Source organism: Lutjanus erythropterus, chromosome 22 (genome assembly GCF_056507025.1).
Source record: "Lutjanus erythropterus isolate fLutEry1 chromosome 22, fLutEry1.hap2, whole genome shotgun sequence".
NCBI classification, from domain to species: domain Eukaryota; kingdom Metazoa; phylum Chordata; class Actinopteri; order Lutjaniformes; family Lutjanidae; genus Lutjanus; species Lutjanus erythropterus.
The window spans coordinates 21,808,969-21,821,535 of NC_139338.1; the positions used below are offsets into that span (position 1 = coordinate 21,808,969).

At 41.1% G+C, this 12,567-nt stretch overlaps 1 protein-coding gene across 1 annotated transcript in view; it reads right to left on the reverse strand.

Annotated features, from left to right (window-relative positions):
- Nucleotides 1–2,507: 2,507 nt before the first annotated feature.
- The window catches only part of chrm2a (cholinergic receptor, muscarinic 2a), a 92,998-nt gene continuing 82,938 nt past the window's right edge, over nt 2,508–12,567 (reverse strand). The window contains exon 3 of the mRNA XM_084710860.1: nt 2,508–4,892. Coding sequence (XP_084566986.1) covers nt 3,340–4,851 — 1,512 coding nt within the window. The 5' untranslated portion in view covers nt 4,852–4,892 and the 3' untranslated portion in view covers nt 2,508–3,339. The remainder of the gene's footprint in view (nt 4,893–12,567) is intronic.

Here is a 12,567-nt window from a genome sequence, read left to right on the forward strand (position 1 = left end):
TCAGCAGGATCAAATGATGTCTCCCACTCATCCACACACACACACACACACACACACACACACACACACACACACACACACAACAACATCTACAACAACAAAAACAAAACAAAAAACACACAACGCCTTCCCACAGACGGTAATAAGCCACAGCTCTGAGCTCCAGCCACCTGTTTCACTCAGTAGGAAGGTTCCAAGCGCTGGTAAAGTCGACAGCAAACATAACCGCCATAAAATATACATCCGACATCCTGTCAGCAGTTGTAAAAGCTGATATGGCGTAATATGATTATGATCAGCAAATCAAAGTTGGCGACTGAACAATCTCATGCCTCTTTTTTCTCTGTTGTTGTTTATTGTTCTTAGAGCTATTTGGTTATTCTGACAGACTATTAATGGCAGGTTATATTTCTTTGATGAAAACACAAGATGTGAAAATAATCAGTTATGGTTTATGGTTATGTGAGGGACTATTTCCTGTCTAAGACTTCGAAAAATAGTCCCACACATAAACCTTTTTAAACCGCAACCTGTCATTTTTTAATTGTTTTTATTCGCATTAAACAAACAAAATGCTCCCAGTCTTTATGCTAAGCTAAGCTTGTTTCCCGGCTTCTCCTAGACAGCAAATTAAATGTTCCCAAAATGTCAAACTGTTCCTTCAAATCAAAGTAGGGGTTTTATTCTATAATAGCATCATAGATTCAAGAAATTTCCAAATTAATACTTGAGTATTTCTCCACTCGTTGGATACTTATTTTTCTCTTTAATGGCACAAAATGGATCAACAGCCTCTAAAGAGTTTGTTTACAGAAATGCAGTTATGAGATTAATTCTGCGTTAGAAAGTAGTTCTGATGACTGAACAATCTTAGGCCATTTTTTCTATCTAATCATATCCTGTTGTTTATTGTTCTTAAAGCTATTTAGTTATTCTCTATAATGATTCATAATGGTTATATTTAGTGAGTTATGTTTTTTCAAACCTTATGTGAGGGACTATTTCTTGTCCAGGTGCAGTGACTTCCTCCCAGTGATCACAAAACTTCAGGAATTTTTTTGCTTTAAACTGAAAAAATAGTTCCACACATAAGTCTTGTAAAATCTTAACTTGTCATTGTTGCCTTTTGTTTTGTTTTTTTACACATAAAAACATAATATTGCTTGTTAATTACTCCCAGTATTTATGCTAAGCTAGGCTAACTGCATCCTGGCTTCACCAAAACAGGGACAAGGCATATTTTTCAAAATTGTTTTTTCATCAAATTGTCTGATTGGTCCAAATTAGTGGTCGTTTCCATCCTCTGAATAAATATTTGTCTATTTTATGGCACAAAATGGGTAAACATCCTGTAAAGCAAGGGTTCTCAAAGTGCAGCGCACAGGTCAGAGACAGTCCAACATGTTTTCATGTCCCAACATGAAATGCATGCATTATATTTTAATAATTTGCAGTCCATTTCAATACTTCTCAGCCTCAAACTACAACCTCCCATCCAACATGGTCTGTCGACCTAATTTCAAGTAAGCATTGATTCTAAAATTTCAATTCCAAAGGAATAATTAGGAAATTTTAATTTAGATTCTGCTTATCGATTGCTGTGTTGCAAAGTTGCCTGACTAGCAGGTGAACAGAACAATTTGTGTCAGTCTTTACCTCAATTTAGCACATGCTAAGTAGACTAAGTAAACCAGAAAAGAAACCACCACTGTGACAGTTATCTGGCTAACTTTAGTTTAGTTCAGTGTTACCATTTATCTGTGGGTATTAGCATTTCACACAGTTCTGCTGTGAGGAATGCAGGGGGACGCTCAAAGAGCCGGAAGTTAGACTCGATAAGCAGAATTGGATTCGTTAAGATCCAAATGATACACAATTTTAGTCAGGGTAGGAATCACAACTCGAAAAAGCTACTTGACAGTCCATGCTAGTGCTGTTTGCTAAAGTTAGCGCTTTCAGTGAACACCTTGGCAGTTTGATGTGAAAGTGAAATGGAAAAACCACCACTGTATGGTTGATGAAAGGAGACGATTTCAGGAAAGACAGAAAAACAAACGCCGTAATGAGACAAATCACAAATCCTACGACAACTTCATGATTTTTCCTGTGCGGCCCTTAATCATATGCCGGCTCCCTAAATTGGCACTCAGTCATCAAAAGTTTGAGAACCCCTGCTGCAACAAGTTGGTCTGTCATCAAAACTTTGAGAACCCCTGCTGTAAAGAGTTGGTTTTTGGAAAGTGCAAAAACACATTTTCTCACTTTCTGTCAACCGTAAGCGAGAGAAACTAATTCTTCATTTTAAAGTGGCTCTATTAAAAACTCTTGTTAGTAATCTTTTTAATAATGTGAGCATATGCAAAATTGTATTCATCTGTATTATTTGGGGAGAATTTAGAGACATATATTTTAATGGTTAAACACCACGAGTAGTCATAAATGAGAATGTTTTTTGTAATTTGGCCGAACCAACTCTTTAAAGACATTTCCAGCCACCAGTTGGCAAGTTGACAAGTGCAGCGTTTATATATTTATAAATCTATTATGTATTAATGGAAACTCATTCCCACAGGGCCGCGTTTGTTGATGGGATAGCGTCCAGCCCTGATAAGACCATGTCAGAGGCAATCTACAAAAGCTGCCCCACTTTACTCTACATGTTGCTGTTTGGAAGTGCCATGATGAGGATCACTGACAGACAGATAGAAAGAAGGCAGGCAGAGGGGCACACACATGGGTGCACACACGTACGCCAAAGCCGGCACACACCCACATGTGCGCTCACATAAATATTGAGTATACACTGATATGTACAGTTATCTACAGGTATCTTCACTGAACGTCAAACTTATGAGGTTTGTAAATTCAGTCAGCCCTATTTTCCCATTTTGAAGTTTTCTTGTGTTTTCGTACAGCGCAGATCTTCCTCCGCTCTTTTATCTTTTTTCGTTTTTTATCAGCTCAGTGTCAATCCCAAGTTCTCCCTGTGCTTTACACACCCTCATGTTTTTTTTTTTGTTGTGTTTTTTTTTTTTTATTTGAGATTACAACACTGAATGAATCTGAATTTTTCACCATCCTCCTCATCTATGCTGCTTCTGCACGACACATCTCAACGCAACTGGCATCAGTTGGATTTGTGTAAAGTGCTACAACCGGTTATTGAGAGAGAAATTGAAAAGAACAAATGATAAAATGAATTTAAGTAATTTAAAATGTACTCTTGCAGTCTTTATCATGCTCACGAACCTCTTTCACAGACACACACACACACACATAAATGGATGGCACACACTCAGGCAAGTCATACTTCAACTCTTTCTCCGAAGGGGCCCATATTTATCTGGCTGACCTAATATTTTTATACTGGCAGAGGAGAAGATGTTTGAATGTCTTTTTGAACGTGACATTGCACAGGGCGTAGCAGGCCGGGTTGATGGTGCTGTTGATGTAGCACAGCCAGTAGCCAATAGTCCACACTGTGTTGGGGATGCAGCTGGAGCAGAAGGTGTTAATAAGCACCATCACATTGTAAGGAGTCCAGGTGGCTACGAAAGCGACCAGGATGGCCATGATGGTACGGGTCACTTTTTTCTCCCGTGACGGCGCCGCTTTCTTCTTCTTGTTCGGGGGTTGCTTTGTCATCTTCACAATCTTCCTCGCCACGTGATTCTGCCTCTCCGTGGCGGGGACTATCTCAACGGTGGCGTTGGACGGCGTGTAGCAGTCGCCCTTGGGGGATTTAGTCTTGATCTTGATGCAGGTGAGCTTGGAGCCCCCAGCCTTGGCTCGCTGACGTGGGAGCGGCTGGCTCGTCTCCGCGCTGGAGTTAGCAGCAGAGGGCGCCGGCTCATCATCCTTCATGTTGGATGCAGCCACGCTGCCGGACGTTGAATCATTGGAACTCTCCTTCTCCTCTCCAGGAGCACAGTTCTCCCTCATCACGTCATCAGCCTCGTTGTCTCCCTCAGCGGTGGTCGAGGAAGGTCCTTTACCATTTTGCAGTTTTCCATCATGTTGGTTAGCGCCATCCTCCGCGCTCTGGCTTGGGGAGCGTCCTGTGTCTTCCCCTGGCACGTTGTTATTGTTGGGTTTTGGCGTGTTGTTCCTCCTCTGGCCAGGCGATGACACAGGCTCTGGATTCGCTCCCGACGGCTTACGATTATCCTTCTTCACGCGGCTCTTGCTCGCTCTGGAGATCTGCCAGTAGAGCTGAATCATGATGATGACGGGCAGGTAAAAGGCGGCGATGGCGGTGCCAAAAGTGACTGCGGCATTAGAGAAGAATTGGATGTAGCACTCCTTCTCGGGCACTGTCCGCCCACCAACGATGAACTGCCAGAAGAGAATGGCTGGAGCCCAGAGGATGAAAGACAGGACCCAGGCTGCAGCAATCATCATTCCTGCCATCTTGGTGGTCCTTTTGACAGGGTAGCTGAGGGGCTTGGTGACACAGAAATATCTGTCAAAGCTTATGATGAGAAGATTCATGACAGATGCGTTGCTGACAACATAGTCCAAGGCTAACCACAGGTCACACACCACCGGCCCCAGGGGCCAGTACCCGATTACTATGTAGACTGTGTACAAGTTCATAGAGCACAGTCCAATAATTAGGTCAGCACATGCAAGGCTGAACAAAAAATAGTTGTTGACAGTCTGTAGGTTCCTATTAACTTTGATGGAAAGCATGACCAGGATGTTTCCAATAACTGTAACCAAACTGAGGGAACCGGCCACCAACACGATGAACACCACCTCCACAGTCTTGTAGGCGCTTTCGCTCTCTTCCACAACTTCTGTGTCATTGCCTTCAGAGGCATTCCAGTAGGTGAAATTGAATACATCCATGGCATTTGGTCTTTTGTTGCCACCTCCTACTCAGATGGAACCTACAAAAGAGAACAAACGAGAAGGGAAGATTTGTAATGAGGCGCAAAAGATGATGAGTCAGCTTCAGCTTTATTTAGTAATTTCAAGGTGTTTGAGTGGCATATTTAACAGGGTCATGGGTGACACACAGGTTGCAGTCTGATATTAAGTTTTAATACTTAAGGAATGTTTCACTTCTTTCAACTCAGAAAGAACTTTGACCCTTTCTCTTCAGCTTAGCATAGAAGTATTGAGGCAAACACATTTAAAAGGACCAGTGTGTAGGATTTAGTGGCATTTCGCAGTGAGCTGCGTGATTGAAAACACATGTAGGAGAGCCCACGGTGTCCGCGAAGCTCAAATGCAACACAAAAGTTCAAATCAAGACTCAGTGTTTGGTTTGCCTGTTCTTGGCACTGATATATATATTTAGAGAGGGACAATCTCTGCCCCTGGTGGCAGGTTACGGTATAGGTCATAAATCCTGCCCTCTCCATGTTAGCAGATGGGACATGGGCCAGACTAAAACATCAAAGCACACATCAAATAAGTTTTTCTTCAAGATGGTTTCAGTCATTTTAGGTAGTTCTTATTGTGCTGACATATGTTCAAGTGTGTCTCATCAGTTCGGTTTTAATTAGTTATTTATCAGTTATTTTATCATGATTGACAGCTGAGCCCAGCTCACTACTGCACAGATTGTGGCCCTACATAACACCAGTGCAGTGCTTGAATCCAGGATATTTTGGCTTCATTTTAGTACAGTGGGAGGAAGTAGAGATGCACCATCCATCTTTATTTATGTCAATATTTTTGGGCTACTTTAGAAACATGGTGGTTCAACCTGGTAGAATTCATGGAAGAGGTGCTGCGCCCTCTACAGCTAATTCTAAAGTAACGAAAATTCACAATACTTATATTCAGGTGATTATACACTAATGCAGGCAATGAAACCCTTAGGTGATAGAGAGACAGAGCAGGAACCTCCTACTACATAATGTGTATTGAATATTTCTGGATGCTCTCTTGTTTGTTAGCTGTTAGCTACATACATGCTGCCATAATTTGCCAATAAAGTTCCATGAATATAACACATTGGCCCTTTAAAGGGAAAATTAATACCAATATCTAAAATACATACTTTTCCTCTCACCTGTAGAGCTATTTATTCATGTAGAATAATCATTTTGATGTGAGTTACTGAGTTTTGGAGATACCAGGCATAGAGATGTCTGCATTCTCTAGAATATAATGGAACTGAATGGCACTCGGCTTGTGGTGCTCAAAACACCAAAAAAAATACAATTGAAAACCTCAACAGCAACGTCCCCACAGACCTTGTTGTGAATACTTTCATACAGGAGCTATTTTCTTTCAACCATAGAGAGAAACTCACACAAAAACAATCTAAATAGATAAAAAGCACTGCGGGCCAGCGGAGAGAATATCTATATTTTGGAGTGAGCTGTCCCTTTAAGAGATGAATCAAACATAAACACAGGAGAAAAAAAAAACAGTCATTTATATTAAAACACCAAATTACAGTGGGACATGAGCAGCACTTTATCACTGAACATGCAGTTATTAGTTTCAGTCACATTCAGTATAAATATATTCAATATGCTAGAAAAGGTCCGATGGCATCTTTTGATGTGTAATGGTGTGATTGGAGAGTAATGATGATCCAGAGGTAGATTATAAAATATAAATATATATGTCTCTCTCAACCATGCGTACGAGCAGTGCGACCTTTTCTGTTACAGCTTTTAGCTCGTCTAAAAGCAATTCATCAAATAACACTGACAATTCGGGCTGTACGCCAATTAAATTGGTAATTAGAAGCACGGATATCTGGCACAGATATTTTTCATAATCAGTGTGTAAATAACATCTCCCCATTAGACACCTGCTTCATTATTGAGAAAGGGGGGGAAAAAAAACACTAAAAGGGACGGCGCAATCTGAATGCACATGAATGGCTGATGAGAAATGAGATGTGTGGCAACAAGTCAAATGAGGATATGATCGTGGTGGGGCAAAGTTTAGCATCACGCCCAATTCATTTGAAAATAATCCAAGGAAAAAAAAAGATGTTGTTTACTCACTGGACAACTGAGTTTATTTCATGTCTAATTTTGTATACAATGTAAAAAAAAAAAAAAATCATACAGGAATTTAGTGGGGTCCACTAATCTTTTCTCAATATACAAGTTTTATTGCTCAAGTTTATTAAACTTAAAATTTCTTGTATTTGCTTTCAGATATTATAAATTTGAGTTCTTCTTACGAAACCCACTGTAAATAATTTTAGGCTGCTCCAATTTAAAAATCTGTGTTCCCCCTGAGTTAACTGAATGTGCTGAATAACTGGTTCAAAGTTATTTCATGAGTTATCAATTTGTTAAACCAATTAACCATGTTTATCATTTTCATTATTACGAAAAGAAACGTGATTCGTCTCAGCGTGTATTAAAGACACGGCAAGTGTGTAACAGAAGGGGCTGATGAGAATTTTAACGCTCAATCAATTGTATGCTGGGAAATCTATTAAATCAGAATAGAACGAGCTGAGGAAAGTCCCAGGAGTGCATTAATTTGATTCAGGAAAAAAAAATCCTATTTATAAGTTCTGAAGTGGTCTGACTATTAAAATTAGAATTTTTAAAATTGATTAACTTGAGAGTATTAAAACATATATTATTGCTTTAAGTTAACAAGAAAAGAGAAAAAGTTTATTCCACTCAATTCAAAACGCCTCCAACCACAGACCACCATAAATCACAAAGAAGAAGAAACTTCTAGAAATCCATGTGATGTTAAGAAAAATGCTTTGGCTGTCTGTACTGTTATCAACTTCATATTTATTTTTTCATGCAGAGTGCTAACAGCTGTTTTTTTTCCCAGGCTTTTGTCTGCCTGCCCACTTTGATGGTTACATTTTTCGACCGCACAATGCCTAATGACGAGGAATCGCTAATGGCTTGAATTATGGTCTTTTCATTTCTTCTGTCTTCTGAATGCTCTCCCAAACCCCTACATTTGAGGTGGATGTAATAGGTTTTTAAACTATGCGATGTGGGCACGTACACGCTTTTCAAAATGGAGAGGGAAAAGTGTAATTATACCCCACGCGCACAGTCCATATTACCAAGAGTTCAATAAAAACTTTAAAAGGAATTATTGACAAAATTGGCGCTGACATTTTATCTTCAAAGGTCCATTTCCAACTCGCTCTTAAAAATTCTCTTCATACAGCACTATAAAATTCTTTTGATCCTCAAGTGACCCACTAGTTCTCGCTTTTAACCTTAAACATTTGCCTGTGTTGTAGGCCTTGCTTTGATTTATACACTGCTCACTTCTGCGTGCCACAGGTCTTTGATATTAGGAGTAATGTGGTTTGTCTGCTCTGCGTCTCGAGCCGGGCATTTCTGGTGCTGTGGGTCAGATTTTACGGCACGCTCTGTGGCTTATCACTTCTCAGTTTGACATAAATATCATCAGGGTGGAGAAGTGCTTCAGCTCTTTCTTTTTTTTTTGTAAAAGAACTAATCAAACTTTATTCAGCCTGTGGTGTTCAGCCTGTAAACCAAAGGCTTTCTGAAAGTGCCGTTCTGTTGTTACTTAAAAGAACAATCAATACGCTGTCCAATAAGTTTCTTGGCATTGCAGTGAATACAAATCCATGGCAATTCGACTAAAACCCACCAGAAAGACCACATGCATTTATCATTGCTCAGACAGCATCTGGAGTTTAATCACTCAAGATAGAATCAAATTGTCTGTTCAGTAAACAGAGATAAATGCTATATTTGAAGAGTGTGGACATACTGCAAATAAATTAAACATTTGGCTAAGAACAGACACCTGTGAAGATATTTTCCTTTGTGGAACAGTTCTATTGCAATACTCTCTTAGAAATAAAGGTGATAACTTGAACCATAATTGGTTCTTGGGCTTGCCCCCATGGGAGAACCCTATTTGGTTCCTGGTAGAGTCCTTTATAAAGGTTCCACTTTCTGTTCCGCCTTTTTAGAGAGTCCTGCCTAGAACCCAAAACAAAGTCTTCAACCTAGACCCATTTGTGAAAGGTTCCACATTGAACCCCCTGTGAGAGTTTCTACAGAGAACCCTCCCTTTTATGGTGAAATAGCGCTCTACCCAGAGCCCTCTCAGGAGGTTCTATTTAGGACCTTTGCACCTTGTAAGGGTGCCAACAAGCACTCAGCCATTGGGTTTTACCCAAGAACCTTTTAATATTCCAAGGGTTTTATTTAGAACCCACCCAGGGGGTTCTACCGTGAATCTTTTTTATCTTCCAATCTTTTTTATCTAGAGCACTCAGGAGATTCTACTGACACCCTTTTTTTTATTCTAAGGGTTTTACCAGAAACACATTGGGGGGGTTCTACCGAGAACCCTTTTATATTATGGTACAAAAATCCCTGGTTTAACCCTTGATTAAATAGTTCCTCAAAGATTTTAACAATCCTTGAAGAACTGTTTCTTCTAAAAAGGGTTCTTTGGATGAAATGAACCCTTAGTCTTACAGAGAAACCTTGACAACCCTAACCCTAACCCAAAAAGTTCTTGGTAACACTATTAGAACCTTTATTTGTAAGTGTAGTATCTCCTTTTCCTTTTTTTTTTTTTAGCAAATCTAGATTATTTTTAGACATTTCCATCAACATGCTGTCTGTAAGTCACTCACTTGATTTGAACTTGATGGTGACGAGAGATTCGTCATTGACCATCTGATGAAATAAAACAAACTCATGTATCACCCTGCAGCCAAAAGTTAATGAAGTGTCACGGGTGACGCACTACTGCAGCTGGAGAGCTGTCTTGTCCAAGACTTTGCCATTTCGGCTTAAGGTCTTTAACAGTTGAACGCAGTTGCTGAGTAACTAGTGAACATTCACTTATCTGCTGTGCCAGAAATCCCTAATCATTGCATTAGGCATGGAGCTAAGCTGGCCTAATCCCCATAAAATGTTTAAGTCCACCGATTTATATTCAAAAACACCAACAATACAAATGGGACACACTTGTGGCTCGCTTGAGACAAGTGGATTAGCGAAGTAAAGTGGATCAGTATAGATGGTCATAGCGCAGTGGAGGCAGTTAACTCCCCTAGCTGCTCTTTGTCCACCTCCAGCTGCCATAAGCCTTGTCCCACACCTGAAATCTCTGCCACAACACAGCAAAAGCCATGCCCCGGCTAGAGTCAACTAAGGATGCACAAATCCTTTTCAGCTCAATGTGGATAGCCATGGTTTTTCTGAAAGGGTCTCCGGGGAGCCTGGACTGTGTTTTTTAAAGCTTACGTCCACATATTGTGAGTCATGTCAGCATCAGCCCATTGTGAAAAGACGCTGCTGCTCAGTGGAGGACTCAGGTTGTCTGAGGGGCAAGGGAAAAAAAAAAAAAAAAAAAAAAAGCTGTATACACTGGGGCTATGGCGTGCCAAATGTCGTCATTTCATTACATTTTGTTTCCTGGAAGGGTACAATAGAGGCCAATGTTGACATGTTGTCTTGGACATTATGCAACTTTAGAGGGCACTTTAGCACTGGAAGAGCACCCTCAAGGGAACTTTAGTATGTTGTCTTAGACATAAGGCCACTTGATCTAATTTTTTCCACCAGACAGGTACTCTGGAGGACACCTTACCATGTTGTCTTGGGCACTGGGCCACTCTGGGCACATGTTGTCCGCTGGAAGAACACTCCAGTGGGCACTTCATGACTTTTTCTCCACTGGAATAGCAGTTTAGAGGGCACCTCACCACATTTCGTCAACTCTAAGGGCACACTAGAGGGCACTTCACTACATGTTCTCCACTGGAAGGAAACTCAAGAGGGCACTTGGCAATGTTTTGTCCACTGGAAGGGCACCCTAGATGGCACTTAAGCATGTTGTCTTGGACAGTAGGCCACACTAGAGGGCACTTTACCACATTTCTTCCACTGGAAGGGCACTCCAGAGAGAACTTAATCACCCTTTGTTCACTGGGAGGGCAATGTAGAGAGTGCTTTATCAAATTATCCTGAACACTGTGGCATGCTAGAGGACATCTGTCCTGTTTTATCTTTCTTATCTATCAAATCTACCATAGGGGCATCCAAGAAGGCACTTTTGTGGTGTTTTTTCAACCCCCAGTGGCTCTGCTTCCAGGTAGAGCCAGTGGTGTGCCTTTTTTTCCCCCTGTCAGGCTGTAGTTTTACAATTTTTCTTGTTAAAATCCCTGCTTACAAAGTGAGCAGTAATAGGAAGTCGTAACTGAACAGAAGGAAGACATCTTTGCTTCAGTGTTGACTGGTGGAAATGCTGGCATCCCAACCCGCTGAGCATGAGTGCAGTTGCCATCGCCTGGGGAGAGCAGCAGTGGCACTCTCAGCGTAGCTATCAATCATAGAGCTTACCTGCAAGTCTCAGTACTACTGCAGTCAGCACGAGAGCATCTGACAGAGTCCAATCAGAACATGAGTGACATATCATTATCCTAAGAGAGATGAATATTCAGATTTTTCTCTCTTATCTCATCACACTTCTCAGTATACTTGAAGTAAATGATGAGATAGACTTGGTGTCATGGTTTATCTTCCGTCCTTCCATCCTTAAACTTCTGAATTAAATGAGTGTCAGTGGATTCTGCAATCCTAAATTTGTCTTTATGGTTTAGTGTATTCGAAAGAAAAGTGAGACAAGTCAGTTGCTGCCATGGGAGGGCGTGAATAAATGAGCTTGAGTATTGTTCTGTGTTCAGACTTAGGTATTCATGGAGCTGGCTCACTAGAGCTGAAAATTGCTTATGCCCTCTGGGAAGCAGAAAGGGCCAACGTCGCCCACAACTTCTGTCCTCACTGTCTTCTGTAGTGGACTTCAGGATGGTCAGATGACTGCTGAGTAAACGCAAATAACTGTCCTGAAGTAAAAAACAATTTTTGTGTAAACAATACCTTCTCTGCCTTATATTTGAAGCTATAATAACCACTTACACAGGTCAGTGGTTTTGTCAGGGACAGCCAACAGGTGCCAGCTTTCTGTTGGTGTAGCTTCAACCATAAATACAGGAAACATTGTTTCTGAATGTGGCGGCTGCGTAGCTGCTCTTACACTGATGCATTTGGCTGCCTCCCTAGTGTCCAGATTCCCATTCCCCATCTTTGAGCACTGATCCAAGGTAAAGCCCAGGGCACTTGCCCCCTGCTTTCAATGATTACATGCATTTTCATTGCTGGTCCTCTCCATGGGAGCATGCAGGGTTAGGCCTTCGTTTACTTGCTGTTTGCAGGGAAGCATGACTGGAATGCAAAAGCTATCATTGCTGCAGTACAGCTGCTCCACAGGGGGTGCAGATCCATTCAGCACTCCTCCCAGTGGTATTGCAGTTAATGGAAATAAGCAACTTTTTAACTTGCTCATCCAAAGCTCAAGGCTCCCCTGTTGTAGACAATGTAAAGAAAGATGTTATATGACAATGTAGGAAGGTTTAGATTGGCTCATATTAATGATGGCTGGTAAACACAAGTTGGAAGTCATTTTTCCACAGAGACAATCTCCTACATCTTTTTGGACTCTGTGAGGTTAAGTTCCAGCTTAGGTAAATATTGGCTCATTTTATCCCAAGTGTGTGTACGCTAATCTTGAGCCACAGGCTGTCATTCAGACAGGGGAGACTGACAAAGCACT